The sequence below is a fragment of the Pelodiscus sinensis genome, chromosome 9 (genome assembly GCF_049634645.1).
Source record: "Pelodiscus sinensis isolate JC-2024 chromosome 9, ASM4963464v1, whole genome shotgun sequence".
Taxonomy (NCBI): domain Eukaryota; kingdom Metazoa; phylum Chordata; order Testudines; family Trionychidae; genus Pelodiscus; species Pelodiscus sinensis.
In genome coordinates this window covers 17,808,464-17,833,470 of record NC_134719.1, presented here as the reverse complement: position 1 = coordinate 17,833,470, position 25,007 = coordinate 17,808,464, and the positions used below count along the sequence as shown (strand labels likewise).

Here is a 25,007-nt window from a genome sequence, read left to right as displayed (position 1 = left end):
ACAAATGTAACACTCTAATTTTACACCAGACATTGTCCCTTTAAAGAAGTTTCAAGCCTTTCCTTTCATTTTAATAGAGTCGTCGTCACTTCCATGTAATATTTTTATGAGAAGTGAATCTCCGTTTAACTCCTATTTCACACTCCATTTCCTCTCTTATTCCCAGAGACACTTTGGGGAATGTATGTAACCTGTGCCCCTCCATCTGTAAAATGGGGTGTTGGCTCTGAGAACCTCTGCTAAAAGGGCCTATGGAAGGACACACATCTCATTTTTTTCTCTCCCATGTTCCTTTCCTGGACCCTCTTATCCCCAGCCATCTTTTCACACAGTTTCTCTCCCTCTTTGGCTTTGCACAGACTAAGTCTCCTTTTCCTTGCAAGGCCCCTTCTGTATGCAGGCAGCAGACTTCCCTCCCTCTTTCTGTTACCATAGACACAGAAAGCAGTGCTACAGGGAAAAGCAAAGGAGCAGGCATCCTAGGGAGAGAGCTTAGACTGTGCAAAGATCAAGAGAATGTGTGGTCACCGAAAGGAAACTGGAAGAGGTTAATGTAGGCCACTAAATGCTCCTGAAGAACTCAGCAGGGGTAGAGCTAAAGTCCCTCAGCTTAACTATAGCTTTGGCTGGGCCCTACAGCTGTGCATACATCCCCTGCCTCCTGCCCAAGGCTATGAGAAACTGCAGCAGTAGCTACTTTAAAAATGTACAATTTCGATGACTGTGTGTACACTATAAAATCCTGGCATGTATCCCTTAAATATTAAAAAAACAACAGCAAAACACAAAACCACCCCTCAAAAAAACCCCAAAACAAACAAAAAAAACCCTAACAACCCACATACATAATATTAAAGGTAACCTGCCCAAGAAAATAGATAGGATTGAAGTTTTTATAATATAAGGAGGAGACATAAAAAACAAATTAACAGAATTTTTTTCCTATTCAATATTTGTTTTTACATGAGAAATTCTGGTTTTGTGTATTGATTTTCTTGGAAGATATTAGGATATGTCTACACTAGCCCCCTAGTTCGAACTAGGGAGGCTAATGAGGGTGACCGAAATTGCAAATGAAGCGCGGGATATAAATATCCCGTGCTTCATTAGCATGTTCCCAGGTGGTCACCATTTTGGAAACTGACTAGCCCGGAGTAACTGCCTGCGTCTACACGCGGCAGTGAAACGGAGTTTGAAGTAAAGCCCTAACTCGAATAAGCTGTTATTCCTCCTGGAATTAGGTTTAACAGCTAATTCGAGTTAAGGGCTTTACTTCGAACTCCCATTTCACTGCCACGTGTAGACACGGGCAGTTACTTCGGGCTAGTCAATTTCCAAAATGGCAACCACCCAGGAACATGCTAATGAAGCACGGAATACTTAAATCCCGCGCTTCATTTGCAATTTTGGTCACCCTCATTAGCCTCCCTAGTTCGAACTAGGGGGCTAGTGTAGACATACCCTTTCAGATAACTGGCCAACAAGTAGGCTTATGATCATAAATACCATGGGATGACTCCTGATTGATTGGAGATGAGGAATTATTTTTATTCAGATGGTTCCGTCTGACTGTTTTTGTTGGGTTTATTTTTGGTCTGGCTTTGAGGAAACCAATTTAAAATGAAATACCTGCCAAACACTTAGAAGATATGATCTTTAAAGAAACAGAAACTAAACAGATTCAACACCCTAGCACTTTCTAGGACTGAGCATACCCAATTCTGTGTCCTGTGAATGAGTGTTTCAGTCAAGCACTTAACCCAAGATTTGACATTCATGACTATTGTAAAATTGAAAAAAGAAGCATGTTCCCACCCCTTGTATTACTATTTGTTTTTAGCAAAACAGAAGTGGGGAATTGGGGGGGGGGGGGGGAGAAGAAAGCCCAAATCCCTAACAGGCCTTTTTATGCATCATAGAAGCATAAAACAAGGTATTTTTACCTTACTTCAAGGTCGCCTTTAAGCATTCAAAAATATTTTATTGAGCTACCTATCCATAGTATAGAAGATTTTCGCTTTGTGAGTCTTCAATGGAAGGCCAAAGGGAATGTGAAACATTCAGACACATGCGAGCCCCACCATGTTAAAGTTATATTCCAAAAACAAGACAACTTGCACTACATTTGTAGTACTACTTATCTGATGTAACAAATTAAACAAAATGGTACTTAATATTTATGTTTAAACCAATAAAGGGATTGAGTGATTTTCATAAGTAAACAACTTTCACACTGGCAGCATCACCAGTTAAGTATCCAAAATACTCCAGGATAAGAAAGAGTAATGGAAGTTGTGCTCATCTTATAACAGCTTTATGGGCATTTGTATTAAGTCTAAAGAACACAAGTAAAAATGAATTATTTCCCCTTTTTTTAATTTACCGATATATGTTCAATGTTGGATATCCGAGTCCAGATTGTCCTGATGAGAATCACTGCAGATGGTGACACAGAGCAAGGAACAGAAAGTTTGAAGATTTACCACATGAAAGGGAAGACTAAGGTTAACTCAATAGCCCAAAGGCGTACCTTATTTTGTTGCCTCCATCTTGGTTGCAAACTGGTAGCAGGTCCATTAGCACCTTATAGAAGTACCTTAGAGTAAAGTCAATGCCCATTACAGCCACAGAATGTCCTGAAGACATTTGTGCACTAAAAAGAAAAAGAGAAGCAAGTTTTGAGGCCTATGTGAATAATTGAAGATTCTAAATACTGTAGATTTCTGAGTTCCATATAAAGGAAATACAGACAGGAGGTCAATCCCCCTCAGCAGTCAATGATACCCAGGCAGGTTCAGGCCTGCATCCAATTATGATGTGTAGGTCATGTGCTGAAATGATTTAACTAATGTGTTTTGAAACCCACTGTGAGCTGGACAGTTGTATTTTAACATATGGTTGCTGACTGAGGTGAATTCCTAAGTGCCACACCTAAGTTCACCTTTATTAGCTAACACACTAAACCTGGGGTATATCCCACAATGGGACTGGATCGTGGCTGAGTGCTAAAATGTATCATGCAAGCAAGATAGTAACAAACTTCAACAGGCCTTTATTTACCAAAGATGAAACCTCTTTAAAAAGCTGCTGGTGCTCCCCTCTGTAGCTCTCACTCAGGCCTGGCCCATCTCCTCCCCCTTTCTTCCTGTTTCCTGTGCTTCCAGATTCCCAACAGCCAGTGCTCCCAGTTCTAATAATTACAAGCAGCATCTAAAACACCACATTCCCTCCTCTCTTAAGAAGCTTTCCCAATTATAAAATAAACCTTGTTGTTCTAACCACAGCAACAAATATGGAACAAGACATTATACTGTTGGCAGAAATATTACACTGAAAACACTGTAAATACTACATAACATAGTCTCTAGTCCAGACAGGTGGTCATCTAGGTCTGACAGACTTTCTCTCAAATCCCAGTTCCAGTGCAATGTCTTGTGTTGGTGCTATGGTGAAGTCATACAACGCGGGCGGGGTGTTGGCATCATCTCCTCTTGGTGCATAGGCAGGTGCAAGATAAGAAGCATTCCATACCCGCCCATTAGAAAGTCGATAGATGTAAGGTCACTGTTGCTGATAGGCAGCCATGCACTGGAATTTGGTTTTTCAAATAGTACACCAAGTGAAGTTAGGTTTCAGTAAGAGGCACATTTTTAAAGTATTGCAAATAGATGGAATCAGGTAGTGTAGATACTGCTGAGCCAGAGTACAACATTAGCTGAATAGGATGTGATTTGCCTGAAGGTGTGGCAGAAACATTTACAGTGCACGTTATCTGTTCTGGAATATGTGCAGTAGTGACTTTGTCCACACTCAGCACAGTAACATCTGTTATTTTAACTGCATGCACCTGTTGATTGGACTGGCTACTGCAGCATACCTTAGCAAAATGCCTAATCTTTTTGCAGTGATTGCACTGAGCTTCTTTTGCAGGACATCTTGTGTAGCTTGCAAGGTGTTGTGGGGATCCACGATGAAAGCATGCATTTGCTGTGCTTTGAATTTGCTGATTCTGTGGTTTTTCATTAGTTTTCCCCTTGTGATTGTTTGTCTGCAGCAATCATGGACTTTTCTGCAAAGGAGTCACAGCCTGGACTGGGCCTCCTGTATCCATGCTCACTATTTTGGCTTCTGCTATAGCTGACTCAATCTGGGTAGCAATGGTTGTTGCTTTTTCCAGTGTAAGTTGTGGTTCTAGAAGCAAGTGTTCTCTTACACGAAGCATGGTTGTTTTCTCAATGAGCTGGTCTGTAATCATCTCATCTGCCATATTCCCAAAATCACAAGTTACAATCAGACTCCTCAGAGAAGCAACATACTGCATTATAGTCTCCTCTGGTTTCTGCTCACACTGGCGAAATCTGTAACCGTTAGCTACTACATTCACTTTTGGCACAAAAAAGTTCTTTAATGCAATGAGTGCAGTCTCATATTTATCATCTGCAACGGGAAAAGTGTAAAATATACGCTGCCCTTCTGCTCCAAGGCAGTGGATTAGCAGAGCACGCTTTCTTACTTCAGAAATCTCTGTAGCAGATAAATCTCAAACATATGGATCCAGGCAGTAAAAGCAATTGGAGGCTCACCTGGCCTTTGCAGAAAGGGTGCAGGTGGGTTCAGAGGCAGAAGATCCATCCTCGTCACCAAAATGTTGTATCATTCAAGCAATGTAGTAACAAACTTCAACAGGCCTTTATTTGCCAAAGGTGAAACCTCTTTACAAAGCTGCTGCTGCTCCCCTCTGTAGCTCTCACTCAGGCCTGGCCCATCTCCTCCCCCCTCCTTCCTGTTTCCTGTGCTTCCAGATTCCCAAAAGGCAGTGCTCCCAGTTCTGATAATTACAAGCAGCATCTAAAACACCACATAAAGAAACCTACAGTTATCCCCTTGCATTTTAGCTCGTTTATATGCAGCCCACCCAGTATGTGCTTAGCAATTCAGCTTGTATCCCTTGCATAGCAGAAAGCACAGGAAGAATGGGATTCTTTCTTCCAGATGTTTTGCTTGAGCACATCACTTGCACTCTTTCTACAGCAGTGTCTGTAGAGAGGAAGAAGGCCTCAGATACCAGAAAGACTCACTACATTCCCTCAGGCCATATGATCTGGTCTTCATTATTCCAGAATGACTCTTTGCTGGAAAGTGAGAGGAAAGGCTCAAATGTGGCAAAGTGATCTAAGCAGGTAATTTAAGGGGCCAACATACATTCATTTTCATTATACATTTAACAATGTATGTTAGAATTAAAAATGTCGACCAACTCCACCCCTCTGCTGCTCAGTATCCATTACAAAGCAACATTTGCTTCCCAGTGCTGCATAAAGAATCAAAATCTTTTTAACTTCTAGAGAACTGAATGGCTTGCAGACCTTCCACTTATTACAATTATTGTAACTTTTTACTCACCTTCCTACTATGCCAAAGAGAACATGAAGCCCCTCTTCAGATTATGTGAAGCCTCATTGGGGGGAGGTATTTGTTTTTATTCGTAATGCAATTCTTTGTCTTCATTACATATATGGTTTAAATCTTTAAAGTGTAATCGTCTCTAGCATAAAGAGAGGTTGCCCCCTTCTGGTCATAATGTTTATTGTTTCAAATACACAAACTTACAAAGTGGAGAGCAAAACACACAGTATTTCATACCTTAAAAATTTTTTGCAGTTCTTCAAAATCTCCTATCAGCACAGGACAGTTCACACCTCTGGCTTTTAACCTCATAGCTGGCAAAAATGGTATATATGTATATGTATATGTATATGTATATGTATATGTATATGTATATATAATTTTTGCCAGCTATGAGGTTAAAAGCCAGAGGTGTGAATATGCAGGCCTTGACAAATCTGTTTACCTACTCGCCCGTGGTGAGTAGATTTCAGCCAGTTGTCCCGTTCACCGGTGGTGCACGCATGCACAGTGCGGGTCTGGCGCATGCGCGGTGTGGGGCTGGCGAGTGGATTTTGCCGCAGTTTGTTGAGCCCTGTATATATGCATACTAGGGACAGGTCTACCTTGGAAAATATAGTTTCAGAGGGGTAGCTGTGATACTATATATATTTTTGTTAAGTCTTTAAGGGTGCCTCTACAAAGCAGCGTTATTTTGGAATAATGCTAGCGTCTACAAAGCAATTCTGTTATTTTGAAACAAATTTGAAATAATGGACAGCTTATTCCAACTTCTGTAAACCTCATTCCACAGGGAACAATGCCTATTCTGAAATAGCTATTTCGGAATAGCAGTAGTGTGGACGCTCCACTGCTGCTTTTGGAAATAGCTCCTCCCCAAGGCCATTCAAAGTAATTACTGCCCAGTGCCTCCTGGGGCTCTAAATTGAGGTAACGCATCCACATTAGGGAAGCCTATCTTGGACTAATTTTGAGTCCTTCCTGAAGTATAGACGTATTATTTCGAAATAAGCTATTTTAGAGTATTTCTTCCAGAACAGCTTATTTTGAAATCAGCGTGCAAAGTAGACGTATTCTAAGGTGCCCCAGGACTAGTCATCGGAAAATATAGTTAAAGCTATATTAAACATTCCTCGCAGACAAACATGTTTAACACCCTATCAAACTGGTCACAGTTAACCCAGAGGTGAGTCCTAGCTGACATGACGATAGATATAACAGTTCTCTCCTAGACTGGGGGCTAAACTGCATTTAAAATCATGCTAGTTAACATGTTCTACCACAAGTGTAATTTTCCAGCATAGAGAAGCTGCACTTGGACATAGTCATGAAAATTATATTCAGGAATAAAGCAGAATCTTCAGTTTTTGTGGACAACTAAGAGGAGCAGCAGCAGCTGCTACAAATTATAGTATCCTGTCCATATGTGGAGGTCTGCTGGTGTCCCTATTTTGCTCAGCAGCTCAAGAATACACATTGTTACCTTGGCAACTGACACATCAAAGACCAACAAAACACAGTCTTAGAGAGCATATGCCAAAGTATTTTTCACAACCGTGCTAGAACGCAGTCCTATTTCTCAATCATTGGCTTTGAATTTCCCACCCATGCTGTTTTCTCCATTAACTGTGTACTACTCCCAAGAGCGCTCATGGCTGGAGACTGGTGGCTGGCTAGAAAGTTCACAGCAAAACAATATGTTTCTTAGGGTTCTGTTTTGTGTAGAGCATGATTCACCCGGGTTAGCTGCTGGTGGCCTGCCAGATGCTTTATTTACAGTGTCTGCAGGTACAGCTAACGCAGCTCCCATTGGCCCAGACTATGCTACTTCACATGGCTCCCACTGGCTGGGAACAGCGAACCAGAGCCAATGGGAGCTGCAAGCGGACACTGAGATAAATAACGCAACTAGTGATCTACCAGCAGATAACCCTGCCCTACTGCATATGGTCTGTGGGCCACTTAGGATACATCTACACAGCAGGGACAGCCTTGAAATAAGCTACGCAACTTGAGCCGTGCTAACTGCATAGCATAAGTTGAAATAACTTATTTAGAATTTGGGCATGCCTACACAGTACTTATTTTGAAACAGAGCACTCTTCCTCCGACTTCCCTTACTCCTCATAAAATGAGGGTTCCGGGAGTTGGTATAAGAAGTCCTCTGGCTGGACATTATTTTGACATTATGTATGTAGATGCGTACTGTGTTATTTTGAATTAACGTCAGTTATTCCAAAATAATAGTACAGTGTAAGCGTACCCTAATTGTCCACCAGAAGAGCACGAACCATCAAAGTCTCCAGCCATATTCCCTTGAAGCAGGTTAAGAACCTGTGAACTCCAAACAAAACAACAAACAAGACATCACTTATTTTTCCAAAGAGCCCCGTCCTGGCAAATTCTGTATTCCTTTCTCAGTAGAGTAGCCTAGACCCTTCCTGTAAAGTCCCTGAGCCTAGGCTCTTCTAGACAGGATAGCAATATTTCTTCTCATTCCCCCGCCCCGGCCAGGATTTAGCCACCAAAATCCCATGCTTGGCAGGGCCTCCTCCTAGGAAGGAAGGACCCCCTTCTTTGGCATACTGTATACCCGGGTTCCCCAAACAAGGGACCACCTCCACTACAGGGCACAGAGGAATGTTCAGGGTCTATGGTGGGGCTGAGGTCAGCCCCCATGAGGGGCGGGGAGGGAACACCACTCAGTTCTGCTCTGCTCCTGCCCCTCCCCACTACCACTGTGGCCTTTTCTCCTGGCCTCGCACTTGGCCATGGCTCCACATACAGCCCTTGTCCTGCTCCCAGCTCTACCCTCAGTTGTGGCCCCAGCCTCAGCCCCCTTATTGCTGTCTGCATGTTCTCTTCTTCCAACTCTGGCTCCAGAGTGGGGGGGTGCGGCAGACAGGAGTAGGAGTGAAGGATCCTGAAAAGTTTAGAAAACCATTTACCACCAATTATGTTAATGCCCATTTCCCTTCTAAGCACCCTTATACAGATATGAGAGCAGACCTATTTAATTTAATACTATTTGGAAACTTCAAAAAAAATGTAATCTGTGACGATAGACTAAAAAATGTGAATACCTAGATACAGCAGCCAATGGATCAAGACATCTGGCCACATGAAGCATCGGGGGTTTCCTTGATGTGTGTACTTGGGTTCATAATTTTAGACATTCATAAACTATTCCCTGCACGAATACTAGAGCCCTCATAAAAACTGCACCTTTAGTTTTCTAAGGGCAAAAATTCACAGAAACACGAGTTCATATATATATTTGCATATGCAAATCAAGTACACATCATCGAACACAATTAGAGTGTAAAGACCATTTGCATTTTCAAAAATTCTCAAAAAGTTCTAGTGGCACTTTAGAGGATGCTTTTGCTAACTTATCCCTTGAAGTTTAAGCTTTTAAAGGTAAAACAATAATGAAGGATCTTCTCAGCTACACGACTAATTAAGACTTTTTTCCATAGCTACATTTTACCTAAAAATCCCTTTGGACATATCAAGTATATAGACTTTTAATAGATGCATTAAATTAAATCTGTTCGTATCCTTAAAAATTCTAGGGAGACAGGATTCCAGTGAAATAAAATCATATTTGGTTCTATGTAAAAAAGGAGTACTATGTCATGAAGCTGTACCCTTTCTCTCTAAAAGCCAATACAAAAGCCTTCTAAAAGCAGCATTTTAACTTTACGTTTGGCCACTAATCCTTTCCAATTTTCTGATATGATCTGTATTAGAAAAAAACATTTTGTGCATGGTTTGTTTTTTCCCCAATCTCTGGAAGCAAATAAGAGGCTATATATAATAGGAACAAGAGACAAGCAATCATTTTTTTGATGCATTCTGAAGACATCAAACATCCATAGAAGGAATTCAAGCATTGTGCACTGGCCAGAGATAAACAAGATGATCCTCTGGCTTAGAGCATGGAAGAAGTTAAGGAGCAAAATCAAGTAAAAAAAATATATTAGAGGAAATTAACTTGTTATTAATGACTATTTAGTTTAAGAACATAAGAATTGCCATACTGGGTCAGACCAAAGATCCATCCAGCGCAGTACCCTGTCTGCCAACAGTGGCCAATGCCAGGTGCCCCAAAGGGAGTGAATTGAACAGGTAATGATCAAGTGATCTCTCTCCTGCCATCCATCTCCACCCTCTGACAAACAGGCCAGGGACACCATTCCTTACCCATACTGGCTAATAGCCATTTATGGACTTTACCTCCATCAATTTATCTAGTTTATTACAATAAAAACTTATCTTACTTCTCAATGATGATGCTTATTTTCTTGGGATATTTCATTCAGCTTGGACAATGAAAATTGACTGATCAGTTTCACTTTTGTTTCCCAGTACTGTATCTTTACAATTTCACTTACTGGAAACATCATGCTATAATATTAGGCCCAAACTAGGGATGTCAGTGGTTAACCAGTAAGCATTACCCTTATCGAGTGATGTTTATTGGTGACCAATTAACCAGCAGCCTGGCTCGGCCCATCCTGCTGCAGCCAGGGGGCAACCCAATTCAGCCAGAGCAGCTCTCACTAGCCCCCGTTCAACCAGTTAACCGGTTAAACATAACCTAACCGGTCAACTGATTAAACGGGATTTTACATTCCTAATCCAAACACAGCAGGAACTGTTTTAATCTGAATAGCTGTTTCTGATGAAAACATTTCTATTAATTTTAGGCCTTTGGAATGCTTTTAAAACACAAAACCTAATTTGGGAGCTTAACCCACGAGACAATATCCTTTTGATCAAGAAATACTTGGAGTTGCAATGAAAACTATATAAATCTCCCTAAAATGATCTAAACTGTCCTCTATTAAACAAAACAGAATAAAAAATTGATATATCACCTCACTTACGTCCTCAGCTAAGAAGCACATTTACATGCTCAGCTAAGAAGCTCTAATTGTCTTAAATGATTCCCTATGTGTAAAGCTGTGCATAGTTATGTAGCACGGACTGATGCTCCTGTCAAAGAAGATGGACAGATGTTTTGCAGTGGGAAAGATTAAAAAGTCTACATATTTCTATAGAAAAACTAAAAGCAGCTAGGCTCTGGCACTAATGTCCCAATTTCCAAGCTGGCCATGGAACTCTTTAGCAGACAATGCTAGAAACGAAATTCTTCCTGCTGGGATGTTAGCTGGAGTGTGCATTGCAGACAGCTCACCAATGAAAATACTGGAACAGATTCCTCATACAAATCAAAACGAGTGGCTAATATTCATCTCTGGAGTATTACAGCATTTCTAGTAAGAATATTGACAAGGTGTTCAATGTGAATCCTGCTATACAAGTAATAACTGAATTCTTTTAAAGATTCTCAGAGAGGTAGCTGTGTTACTCTGTAACTAAAAACAACAAGTTGTCCAGTGGCACCTTTGAGACTAACAAAAATATATAGTATTATGAGGTTTTGTGAGAATTCTTTGCTTTGGTCTTCATAGCTGAGGATGTTAGGGAGATTCCCAACCTAAGCCATTCTTTTTAGGTGACAAATCTGAGGAATTGTCCCAGACTGAGGTGTCATTAGAGGAGGTTTTGGAACAAATTGATAAACTTAACAGAAACAAGTCATTGGGACCAGATAGCATTCACTCAAGAGTTCTGAATTAACTCAAATATGAAATTGTGGAACTATTAACTGTGGTTTGTAACCTATCCTTTAAATCAGCTTCTGTACTTATTGACTGGAAGATAGCTAATGTGATGCCCATATTTAAAAAGGGCTCTAGAGTTGATCCTGGCAATTATAGACCGGTAAGTCTAACATCAGTACCAGGCATATTAGTTGAAACTATAGTAAAGAATAAAATTGTCAGACACATAGATGAATATAATTTGTTGGGGGAAAAGTCAACATGGTTTCTGTAAAGGGAAATCATGCCTTACTAATCTACTAGAGTTCTTTGCGAGGGTCAACAAACATGTGGACAAGGGGGATCCAGTAGATATAGTGGACTTTGATTTCCAGAAAGCCTTTGAATAGGTCCCTCACCACAGGTTCTTAAGTAAAGTAAGTTGTCATGGGATAAGAGGGAAAATCCTTTCATGGATCAATAACTGGTTAAAAGATAGGAAATAAAGGGTTGGAATAAATGGTACATTTTCAGAATGGACAGTGGAGTTCCCCAAGGGTCAGTACTGGGACCAATCCTATTTAACCTATTTATAAATGATCTGGAGAAAGGGGTAAACAGTGAAATGACAAAATTTGCAAATGATGCTAAGCTGCTCAAGATAGTTAAGACCAAAGCTGACTGTGAAGAGCTTCAAAAGATCTCACCAAACTAAATGACTAGGCAACAAAATGGTAAATGAAATTTAATGTTGATAAATGTAAACTAATGCACACTGGAAAAAATAATCCCAACTATACACACAATATGATGCGGACGAATTTAGCTATAATTACTCAGAGAAATGTTGGAGTCATTGTGGATAGTTCTCTGAAAACATCCACTCAGTGTGCAGCAGCAGTCAAAAAAGCAAACAGAATGGTAGGAATCATTAAAAAAGGGAGAGAGAATAAGACAGAGAATATCTTATTGCCTCTATATAAATCCATGGTACTCTCACATCTTGAATATGAATATGGATGACAGGAGAGGGCTCATGTGAGGATTACCTGTTGTGTTCCCTTCCTCTGGGGCATCTAGTATTGGTCACTGTTGGCAGACAGGATACTGGGCTAGATGGACTGTTGGTCTGACCCAATATGGCGTTTTTTAAGGAAAAGGTTCAGAAAAGGGCAACAAAAATGATTAGAGGTTTGGAACATGTCCCACATGAAGAAAGATTAAAAATACTAGAACTTTTCATTTTAGAAAAAGAGGAGACTAGGGGGGGATATGACAGAGATCTATAAAATCATGACTGGTGTGAAAAAACTGAATAAGGAAAAGTTATTTACTAGTTCCCAGAATATAAGAACTAGAGCTCACCAAATGAAATGGATAAGTAGCAGGTTTAAAAGAAACAAAAGGAAGTTTTTCTTCACACGACCGGCCTATGGAACTCCTTGCCAGAGGAGATTGTGAAGACCAGGACTTTAACAGAGTTCAAGAAAGAACTAGATAAATTCATGGAGGTTAGGTCTATCAATAGTTATTAGCCAGGATGGGTAGGAATGCTGTCCCTAGCCTCTGTCAGAGGCTGGGAATGGGTAACGGGAGAGGGATTACTTGATAATTCCCTGTTCTGTTCACTCCCTCTGGGGCATTTGGCATTGGCCACTGTTGGAAGACAAGGTACTGGACTAGCTGGACCTTTGTTCTGACCCAGTATGGCTGTTCTTATGTTCTCATAACATATATAGCATTTACTTGGTTGCCCTGTGCAGAAAAGCGAAAGGGGAAAGAAGAGGATAATAAGGGGAGGTTATATAGAAAAAAGAGAAAGCACGTGAGAAAGTGTGCATTTCTTAAAAACTACACTGGAAAGAACAGAACTTGCAAGAGCAACATTTAGAGAAGGAACACACACATGAGACAAGATAAAACTTCTCCTTTAAGTAGAGGGGGAAGGATGTAATCAAATATACAGAAAAGAAGTTTATCTAGAAGGCAGGCTTATTTTCTAGAACTCCTAATAAAAAAGCTAGTGGCATAACACAAAAGCAAGGAACTTCAAAAGAAGGCTATGCCAACATTCTCAAGGGGAATTTTTTTTCATGTCTACATTTTCTGTTTATTAAAACTCTACTCCCATTCACCCATAATCACATTCAAGTACACAAAACTTTTTTTTTGTTAGAAATTGATCTTATTACTCAAGGTTTGATAAACCTCCAAAAGACCAATCAGTGCACCTTTCCCCCAAACAGATTTTTCAAAAACAACTTCAGTTGGATGTTTCAACAGTGTTTGTGTATGTTATTTCCACTTTAGTGATGGTTTTTGGGGGGCAAACATTGCGCCCTTTCCCATGAAGCAGCACCTTGCTTATTAGGACTCCAGCAAAGATAATTGCTCACTGATAACAATGTCTTTATACTAGTCAATTCACAGATTTTTTTGTGGATAAATTAAATATCCAAAATGCAATTTTACCTTGAAGAATGAACTGTGTGGCTGATTGTAACAACATAGCCAGCTCCTCCAACATCTAAATAGGGACCAGTGAAAGTAATTAGTCCCGGATTAGCCACTGCATGCAAGTACCTAGTAAAAACCAAAACAAACATTATTCATGAGTGAACACCAGTCATTTTAAATGTAAAAACTAAGGCTTACACAAATGTTTAACTGAATGCCTTGTAAGCAGCACTACTGAAGTCAATGAGACAGCTCACCATGTTTAAAAGTTAAGCAGGTGTTTTTATGTAAGCAAGATCAGGGTCCAAAACAAGCCGACTCACTAGACTAATGTTACTCTACATGAAAAATCATATTAACAAATTACATGGTATCACATTACTATAAAATAAAATATTTAGATTATTTAAATCAAATCTTACTCTGAATAAGGTTTTATTTAAAAATCAACTAGTCATTCATCCTTGAATAAAATGTGATTAAATGTTTATAAAATAGGAGGAAAGAGAAAGCACTTTCATACAAACAAAATCCATGTGTAAACTTAGAAAGCTGTTAGAAAATGAATATTATACAATATTTATTTAAAGGGTTAGGGTCACCTAAAATTACTCACTTATATCAGAATATTTAAACGTTACTGCGACAAATAACACCTACAAGTTCTCTAACTTCAGAAATGAAATTAAAAGTATTTGTCTTTTTCCATTTTATTTATTTTGCACATTTAACATTACTTTGAACAGAGACAATTTCATTGTCATCTGCTGTAAAGCCAGTTTCCCATGTTTTTTCTGTTGTTGTTTTTTTAACACAGGAACCAGAAAAAGAAAAACGTGGATGTAAAAACCACAAAAGCTGCCAGACAGCATCTACCTAACCGGCAGTCCCTGAAATGATTAATTTGATAAAGAATTTATTAGCTTTTAGGTTTATTTGAGAGTGTGAAGGGAAGAGGACTCTATGTGCACATACAAAATTTTCTTTTCTAAGTAAAGGAAAAAATGGTGTTTGTAAACACTGTATATAGTTTATTGATAGCGTGAACTCATCAAAGCCATCTAATTGTGGGAAGAGAAAAATTATAGAAAAAAATCTTAAATTTATATTCAGTATTTTGACTCCAAAATGTAAATGATTAAACACTGGTGAGGGGGAAAAAACCCCAAAAAGTTAAGTACTCCCATTCAAGAACTGTGGTAAATATTTTTCAAGGGAGATGTAGGATAGTGGAGCTGTGAAACAAGCAATGCCATCAGTGAGTTAGAGCCCTATGAATAGAGCCACAGGGCAAGAATCGTAAGTTTACTTATGTACCCCTGTCTCTAACTTGATTGTTCAGAGCCATATTGCAGCATCCCCTGGTTGGCTTTTTTTAAACAAAGCATATGTTAAAATACTCTCAAGTATTCTGCAGCTATTCATCAAATTCTTGTTTGGAAATATTGTAAGACAATCCATTGTAAACAAAAACTGTGGCATGAAATACCAATAATCAAAATTGCTACAAGGAGCTGAAATTCATGTTGATAGATCTTCAAGGATAAATAGAGGAACAGTATGGATCTTTATCATCATGTGTAAATATTTTTATTCTTATGCTGTACAAAAGGATAAGAAACAGAAACTATCTTAATAAAAAGTTAAGATTTACAGCAAATACTCTATTAAAATTTCTATTAAATACAATATGTTTTACTGAGCATACAAATTATTTGATTAGAAATTTATTTAACTATCCTTTAAAAATATGGCTTTTCTATTAATCCTACATGACATATTTTCCCCTGTGCAATATTATCAAGCCTCTAAGTTTTTTGAAACCTTTGATAATGGGACCCTAAAACTCACCATTGTCTCCTAGTGGGATCAAATGCTTTATCCATGAGAGAACCAGGATAAATTCTGAGCACCCCATTGGGCGTTGCTATGTAACGGCGGACAATGTAACTGTTCAGGCTACTCATTTCCATTTGTGTCATCCATTCATCTGTGACGTGACTGGTAGCCATTACTTCATTTCTGACAGAAAACTGCAAAACAAAGACTGACCTAGCAGGGTTCCTTTAAGACTTGCATGAAAAGATAATAAGCTGCTTGCAGGGTTTCCTAAAGACCTATCAGAGATAATCTAAACCCAATTACTTCTTTAAAATCTTCTCACACCAGATGGATCTAGCAAATTCCAAATAAAGTAAAAGCCTCTTATAAATTAAATATTGTTGTCATTATCTGCACAGCTTCTAGCATTTGCTTTTCACTTCAGGTAAATATAAATACTGATCCATCTGTACATAAACCAAAGTTTCTCAATTAAATGTGTAAACACACAAAGGTATCTTCTGACCCAATATTTATTACAGCACCAATCTGCATAGTGTTCATTCTAACTTTCTGTAAACTTTCTTCCTAGAGAATAGGATTCCTAGTGGTCTCTGAGCGACTTTCCCACTCCAACTTCTTCACTATTCTTAAAGCCCTCATATCATAGTCCCCATCCACCCAACCAAGGAGTAGACAGGATTCCCTTTCAAGCTACCTAACAATGCTTCTCCAGCCCACAGGGGATGCTGTTGTTCCAGAGGGTTCACACTTATCCATCCCTAGAGCTGAGCACAGGGTCTCAGCAGCAAAAGTTGAAAATCCTCGTATCCTACATGCCCAGCACTCCCACAGGCCAAGAGTCAACCCAAAGGACAGCTGTGAAATGGGACTAGCATGGTGACCAATAAGGGCATGGTGGATTCACATAGCATACTTTAAGTCCAGGGTTAGCAATAAGACGAGTGTTGTCGCTGAGGTATGCTGTGTAGTGTTCCACCATCCGTTTGGTCTCAGGTTGGCTCAGATGTTCATAAGGAGAAGAAAAACTACCTGCAGACAGCATTACTGTAGGACTTTCTGAAAGCACAAAGCATCAGAGAATTAAAAACAAAGCACTATGTTCAGCATACAATACTTGCAACCCCATCACAGAACTACAGGCTGAGACTATGGCCAGTAGAGAATCACTTCATGACACAAGCTGATGACCAGTTTTCGCCTTAAGGATGAGGTTTATTGTCCCAAATAATAATAGTAAGACTTATGAGCACAGATTATATCCATGCTAGTAGTTTTCAAGTATCTAAAAAGGTGTTACAAGGAGGAGAGAGAAAAAATTGTTCTCCTTGGCTTCTGAGTATAGGACAAGAAGCATTGGGCTTAAATTGCAGCAAGGGAGGTTTAGGTTGGACATTGGGAAAAACTTCCTAACTGTCAGGGAGTTAAACACAGGAATAAATTTCCTAGGGAGGTTGGGGAATCTCCGTCACTGGAGATATTCGAGAGCAGGTTGGATAGACATCTTTCAGGAGTGATCTACACAGTGCTTGGTCCTGCTGTGAGGGCAGGGGACTGGACTTGATGATCTATGAGTTTATGATTCTCTTTTGATTTGAAACCTGCTTTTCATTGAAATGTCACATGGGCTAACCTAAAATGTCTGTTTCACAGTCAAATATGAGGATGCCTTTGATGAGGCTGGCTATGTGCATCTTTTTGTAAGGTAAAGAAGATTTGAGTGTCTTGCTGTAGGTGATGGTGGTTTCAGTTTCTTAAGGGAAACAAACACTGCTTGTCTAGCCCTTATCATCTGACAGCATTCTGCAGGCACTGCAGAAGCAGCAAGTCTCCAGGAGGGATCTTGAGGAAGATAGGGTAGTAGCTTAATGGGGATTTAGCCCAGGACAAAAAGTGCAAAGGGACTGGCAAGAGAAGCTGATGAAGGTGTGATGAAGTCATGATGAAGTCTGACAGGTAGAATGAAAGAATGACTAATTACACGGTAGAATAATACAAATAAGTTGTGAAGGCAACCACAATTCACAGAGAATGGGGAAGCCAATGATAAAACTCAAAGATTTTTTTGAGAAAAAACTGAGATTAGGTGGGACTATGCAGAGACCACCTAGATGAACAGCTATGACTTCCAGATTGTTAACTTAGAAAGAGGCACAAAACCCACAAGTCTTACAAAGCTAATGAAGGGAGTTTGCTGATATGAAAAAGGGAGCAAGAAGAATGACTACAAGAGATCTTCTGAATAGTATGGGTGTGTGCTTTCACTGAGCAAGATGTGATATTTAAGATGGAAAAAACAGAAGGACACAAACAAACAAATCACATAATCTTAATCCAGGACATTGGGATATTGAAACATTTGTTTTTTTCTTGAATATTTGATAAAGGGAAACCACATGTTAATTTTATTGCTTTTCTCAGGGTGCAACTGTCTCCAGGGGAAAAAAAACCTAGAGATATAATACTTAATGCAGTGAAGAGGCTCTCCGTTTTCCCACGTCCCTCCCAAAGCATGCCAGTGCACATCTAGCAGCCTTATCTATCCCACTCATCACTTAATAAACTTCCATTTTATCTCCTCATCAGTTTTCCAGACTAAACTGAATCACTTACATTTTCTCTCATATTGAGTCTTTGTGTCTAACACTATTGGTGTGCATCCCTGGACTTTTCCCATTAATGTAACACCTTGAAGAAGCGGCTATCCCATGGTTCCCTTTTATCAATACTAGGCATTTATTCAAGACAGAATGTTTTGTTTTAGATAATGGCACAAAGGTTCCATATCATCATTCAGTTAATCTTTAATACAAGTCCAACTTATTAGCTATTTTGAGCACCACTATGAGCAGGTGTCTTTGATGAGTTGTCTATAATGATACCTATAGCCTTTTTCATGAGTGATTACTGTTTATGAGTAGTTTAGTTTAAACTCTATGGAGAAATCTGAATTTTAATATTCAAATGTGTAAGAACGTGAACCTTCCAACTTGTATGCAACCACTAGATTCATTTCCTTAAAAAGAGTCTAAAAATTCACTCTTTTCCATATATTAAAACTTGCATTATAATATAATTCTGAAGACAGATCACTTCATCCATGATATCAATGCAAACACTGAAATCAACAGGGCTAATTAAAAAGTTTAATATATAGAAAGAAAAAATATCCTTTTTTGAAAGACATACCATTGAACTTGAAATTTTTATGTACGTTTAAGAGGTTTGAAAAAATTTCACATTAAAAGATTTAAAAAATATTAAAATTATGACTTCCTGGCTGTATCTTCTGATTTCTTCAGACAGATGGATGCATATCCATGAAACATTTGCATAAATCCAAAGTCAACAGGATACAGCAAGACTAGCAAGAATGACATCATTTTCAAGTCATTGCCAATGTTTTGCTTGACAGACTCAAACTATAATTGAAACCAGCTCCTATGTACCTTATTTTCTGGACTAGACTGTGCAACCCTTATTTTAGTAAGCACTCACTCACATGAGCAGTCCATGAGAAAATACTCAGATGACTAGTGCTCACCAGTGCAAAGGGTGCACGGTTTAAATATAATCGTGTAAAAAGATGAAGCAGCACAAAAAATTGCCTTGAATTTTTAAGACATTTTCATAAGGATTTTAACTAAAGATGTTTTCTGTTTTCCAACCAGCCGTACAAAAATATGCATGAGATAAAGATGAGCTGAGGGATTGCTGTACCTAGGGTCGCCAGCTGCTTGAAGTGCAGACAGGCATTGGGCTGGCCCAATAGATCCAATCGATGGTACAGCAGCTTGCTGCTTGGGACGGTGTTCAGATTCTTGAGCTGTTTAACAGGTATTTCTGGCTGTATTACCACAACACAGAGAATGAAGGATGTGTCTTGGGCCTGAAAAACAAGCACTAAAATTAGACTGAAAATCCTCCCACAAAACCATAGGTTTGGTATAATTCTTTTTCTATTTATCCCCTCCTGTCTGATTCTTCAATTTCTTTAACACTAGAAGGGGGCATCACCTTTAGCCATACTCCAAAGCCGCATATTTCCTACTCTTTTTCTCTGAAATTAATCACCTCTAGAAATTGCTGAATTTCTCAATATTTGGAGATAAAACCCTGATAATGGGGGTGAGGTGCTGCATGGGTGTGGAGTATACCCAAACCATTCTCAAGGTAGGATCGAGGCTTTAGACTTTAGAGTTTCCAATGGTAGTAGTACGGTCCACACAACTAAGACATGCGCTTTCATTAATTTCCCCAAGTGTGTTAAAAATCACGAGTTATACTTAAAAAAAAAAAGACTTCATCAAAGTTGATGCTTGGCACACCCATTTTTGTTTTCACATATTTAAAAAAAATCACAATTCTGATGCTTTTGTATGACTACTTCATGGAACCTCATTCAAGACAAGTGGACAAGTTCACAAATAGGAACAGAATACAATGTATCTCTTTGTAGTCTGCTTCCCATTTTGAAGAATTCAAATTAACAGTAATACAAGGACATCAATGTTACTCCTCCAATCCTCTGTTAGATGGATAACTTGCTTTACTGGTTTGAACACTTTCTAAGTGCATCAGGTTAGGCAAACTTGAGAATAGCAGTGTCAGGGTATAAGGCCATCTGATAGTTAATACAACATTTCAACATGGCAACACTAGCTCCAGGAACACACTTATGTGAACTTCTGGTATATGATGACAGATTTAATCTCTAAAACTGCTCAGCATAATCTCTTAGGTTATATTTAAATTAATTCAGTGAAATGATCCACCAGCATCTGTTAAGTTTATTGACACAAAGTAATTAGCTAATTATTCTTAGTATTAGCAAAATTTGCCTGGATCATATCTAGTTGTAGATTCCATTTTATTCCCTTGATATTCAGATTTGTTCACAAAATAAACTGAAAAGCGAAATGGCCGCGAGAATCGTTTTCGCCCCCTCTTGCAATTGGGTAAGATAAGAACAACTTTTTTTTTTTTTTTTTTTTAAAGGAAACGATGCTGGTTCCAAATCCATCCATTAAATCTGATCTGTCTAATGATTACAGAAGACTTAAAAAAACAATTGCTTCCATCCATCTGAATTGATTTTATTCTGTAAGAATCTAGCAATTATGAATTCATCTAGATGATGCATAGGAGGTTTTTGGTCCACTGAGGGTAGTATTTGAGGATATTTTGTTGTTTTAATTAGTGTGGGAGATTTCTGCAAGGTAATGGCATCCAACTTGAGTGCACAATATGTATGGGGAAAATTCCAAACAGCACTGAAAATAAAATATCTATGACTATGTAAGAAATAGGGCTGTCAAGCAATTTAAAAATTTAATTGCGATTAATCGCGTGAATAATCGTGTGCACCTCCCCTTTGAAACACTGTGGCGGCATTTCAACAGGGCAGTGCTGCATGGAGCCCGGGATCAGCTGGAGGGAAGGTGTGTGCGATTAATTGCGAATAAATTTTTTAATCGCTTGACAGCCCTATTTCTCCTATATTCATAGATATTTTATTTTCAGTGCTGCAGCTCATTAGGAGCCTGGGATCAGCTGGGGACTCCAGCTGATCCCTTGCTCTGCTGTTGCAAAGCCCCTTTGAAGTACCTCTCTGGCTCTTCAAAGGGGCTTTGCAACAGCGGAGCCAGGGGATCAGATGGGACTCCAGCTGATCCCCGGCTCCACTTGCACTGCTTCTTTGAAGTGCTGGAGCAGCACTTCAAAGGGGATTTGCTGGAGCGGCATTTCAAAAGGGCAGCGCAGCATTAATGCCTGCGATTAATGCGTTAAAAAAGTTAATGCATTAATCCTGTCCTGCATTAATCGCAGGCGTTAATGCAGGTCAGCTGACAGCCCTAGTGAGAAACTAACACAACGTTGCATATTACAAGGTAGACTCATGTCCTATAGGGTATGTCTACACTGCATTCCTCTTTCGATAGAGGAATGCAAATGCAGCTGAGCCAAACTGCAAATGAAGCGCAGATTTGAATTTCACACGCTTCATCTGCATAATCGCGTCAGGGCGCTATTTCGAAATACCCTTTTCCAAAAAAAGAAATGCTGTCTTAGACGCAGCTATTTCGAAAGAAAACCCTTCTTTCAAAATTACCCTGAAACCCCATTTTATAAAGAGTAAAGGTAATCACTTATTTCAAAATAACTATGTGAGCGTCTACACAGCAATTCCGTTATTTTGAAATAATTTCAAAATAATGTCCGTATTATTCTGAAATCTGTAAATCTCATTCGATGAGGAATAATGCTTATTCTGAAATAGTAATTTCATAATAGCAGTAGTGTGGACGCTCCACTGCTGCTATATGAAATAGCTTCTCCCCAGGGTCATTCAAAGCAATTACTCCCCAGTGCCTCCTGGGGCTCTAATTTGAGGTAGCGAGTCCACATTAGGGAAACCTGTCTTGGACTAATTCTGAGGCTTCCCTGTAGTGTAGACGTGCTATTTCCAAATAAGCTATTTTGGAAAAACAATTCCAAAATAACTTATTTCAAAATAAGAGTGCTGTGTAGATGTACCCTAAGGCTTTATAGTGTGAAATATAGTTCAATATAGATTTTCTTTTTTTGGGAAAGAATATACTATAATTGTATGTGTGTGTGTGCACGTGTGTACAAATATAGTATTTAATGTATAAAATAGCAGACACACATACTGTAGGCACATGTCTCTGAGGATTATATTATAATAAATTTGAAACTGCAATTTCAATGCAATGTGAGGTTATTTACCACAATAAGAGATGTATATTGTCTCTGTATAAGTACATTTCACACTTCTCAAGCTTGAAAATATTAACATACATTAAAACTACATACTACCACTCAAAAGTGATATTGCTCTCTTACCATTTTCCAGGCATAGCTAACATTGTAGGCTTCTTTTCCAATTTCTCTCAGTTTGTTTACATGCCAAGACAGCGAGGAGTTCACTGGGACTGTAATAATCTGACTGCCCAGAGGGAGGCTACAGTGGCAACAAAACATATCGGACATTTTATTTAACACTGAAAACAAGCTGTGAAAATAAACTAACCCGTCTCATGCATTTTTATACAAAAATATAATTAGTTCTGAAAAGGCTGGATAAAAACAGCATATAATTAAGAAAGAATAGAATGCTTGGTTTGCTGTTCATACATTTATCTATTTTAACACTTACACTCTTACATAGGGGCAGGCCATAATTTTTGATGGGGGGAACTCTCCAAGATTTTGGTATGTGGTCAAGGGCCTATGGAGAGAGTGCAGGGTCTGGGATGGACGTTGGATGCAGAAGGGAACTTGGGCTAGGGGACTGGGGTACAAGAGAGGGTGTGGAGACTGAGAGGGAGTTTGGGTGAAGGAGAGGATTGTGATCTGACTCAAGGGCTTAGGGTGCAGGACCTGGGAGGAGATATGGGTCTAGGAGAGGATTCTGGCCTGGGAGATGGATATAGGAGGAGGTGCAGGGTCTAGGAGGGAGTTGTGATCTGGAGGAGGGAGAATGGGGATTTAGGCAGAGGATTTAGGCAGTGACATGGGGCAAGAGGGGGTGGTGGCCTGGACAGGATGCTGGAGAGAGGGAGAGGTTGGGGGATGCCAGAGGCAGGTTCTAGCCAGGAGGCACTTACCTAGGCAACTCTAGGCCAGCAGACCTGCAGGACTCTGAGGCAGACTCCCAGGCTGCTCAGAAGGGCTGACTGCTCCCTGTGAGACTCTGCTGGGGGAGAGGGGGTTCACACACAGCCCCAGCCCCCCAGCAAAATCTCTCAGGTCTCATTGGCCGGAACCCCCTCTCCCTGGTGCCCAGAGCAGAAAGCCACAGGGAGCAGCCAATCGCTTAAAGTGGTGTGGGGCTGCTCTGTGCCTGAGGGTCCCAGCGCCGTGGCCAATGGGCTAGATCCAGCTGGGCAGGCCGGATCCAGTCCATGGACCGTATCTTGCTCGCCCCTGCTCTTCCAAGTAAGGTTTGAATAAGAATTGCCTTTTTCTGTGTAAATGATGAAGCAAAGGTAACTTGGTTCCTACACTGATACTTAGTGATTCACAGACTGTGCTTAATCTGTGCCAGCAGTTGTCCGGGTTTAGCCCCGGCACCTCTAGGCTTGGCAGTTCACAGCCCAGCACTGGGAGCTTTCCCATGTCAGTTATGAAAGCAAAAATAAACTGTGAGAGCCCCAGCACCTCTTTCACTACAAACTGACCACTGTTCATAGAGAACAACGTCATAGTTTGTCCTGTCTTGCGATAGTGTTGCTATTGGAATGCACTAATTAGCTCTCTATTTCAAAGGAGGGAGGGGGAGAAAGATATAGCTTTCCTTCGTAATCTAAAGACTTAAAATGAGATCTAAATTATAATTTGCAGAACTGTTCATACATATCATGCTGTATCCCTGCCTATTCCATTTTTCTTAGTAGGCCAGGATATTGTCATTTATACATGAAGAACAAGAGTTTTCTATATTTTAATACCATGCCTGCCTTTAAGAGTAGAGCAAAGTAGAAGAACTGGAATGCTGGCAGTAGAAATACAATATGTACAAACACTCTCCTGAGGGCTAAGAAGATTTTTGTTCTTCTTTGTCTTCATCAGGTGGCTTTAGTCAGGGACTGCAGCTCCTGTTCTTTATCTGAAATCATTCATGTTAAGTGCATCTTCCCAGATGACAGCAACATCCATCATGTCCTCGTTCCATGTCTACAACTCCTTTTTTTGGGTCTTTTCATTAATGAAAATAGTACAGGTTGTACCTCCCTTAAACAGGACTCCATGGTCTGGCAACATCTGTGGTCCGGCAGAACCATGGATGTTCCTGGACCACAGAATCCAGGTATAAGGAGGTTGGGCCACAAGGCAGAAGTGGGCAGGGTAGGGGGGGCATGACTCAGACCCGTATTGAGGGGCACAGCAAGGAGTTCTGGCCTCTGCTGCTGGGCAGTAGCAGGGGACCAGAAGTGGCCCCAGAGTCCCTGCAGCCACAGAGGCCCAGCAGCCTCAGAAGCCATAGCAGCCCCAGAGACCTGGCAGCCCCAGAAGCCACGGCAGCTGCAGAGCCCTGGAAGTCCCAGAAGCCATGGAGCAACATAGTAACCACCCTACAAAAGGGTCTGTAAAATGTGTTGCTTTTTTCTGGCTGGGGTGCATGTCCCCTGGCTGTGGGATAGACAGACACACAGACAAACTCTCTCAAAAAAATAGCAGACAGTTGTCCTCTGCCGCTCCAACGGGGTTATAGCTGTCCAGGTCCCCATCTCTGACTCCTTGTTGCCTCCCGGTAGTCATTACACTGTGTAACTGTGCTTGGTAACTATCCCTCCTTTTCCATTTTATGAGAAACAATCACATTCCGGGCACATTCCATTGTCCTGGCACAATCAAAGCCTGACCTTGCTTTAAGTTATGAGAAGAGGAAGCTGCATACCAAATTTGGTGACCTTAGCTCTTACCATTTAGGAGGAGTTCTTGAATAAACAGACTAACGGACAGACCCACAATCTTTCTCAAACATATAGTAGATTACACTAAGGGTATGTCTAGACTACATGGCTCTGTCGCCAGAGCCATGTAGATTCGTTTACTAGACATACTCAAATGAAGTGGCGATTTAAATAAAATGGCTGCCGCGCTGTGCCGATCAGCTATTTGGCGGCACAGTGCTGTAGTCTGGATGCTCCGCCGTGGACGTCA

The 25,007-nt window shown here is 40.1% G+C and overlaps 1 protein-coding gene across 1 annotated transcript in view; it reads right to left on the bottom strand.

The window, feature by feature from the left end:
* Positions 1–25,007, bottom strand: part of CACHD1 (cache domain containing 1) — a 192,937-nt gene that overhangs the window by 16,217 nt on the left and 151,713 nt on the right. The window contains exons 12-17 of the mRNA XM_006125035.4: positions 22,185–22,302; positions 19,038–19,206; positions 16,234–16,376; positions 15,327–15,508; positions 13,491–13,601; positions 2,531–2,653 (exon numbers count right to left, since the gene is read on the bottom strand). Coding sequence (XP_006125097.2) covers positions 2,531–2,653; positions 13,491–13,601; positions 15,327–15,508; positions 16,234–16,376; positions 19,038–19,206; positions 22,185–22,302 — 846 coding nt within the window. The remainder of the gene's footprint in view (positions 1–2,530; positions 2,654–13,490; positions 13,602–15,326; positions 15,509–16,233; positions 16,377–19,037; positions 19,207–22,184; positions 22,303–25,007) is intronic.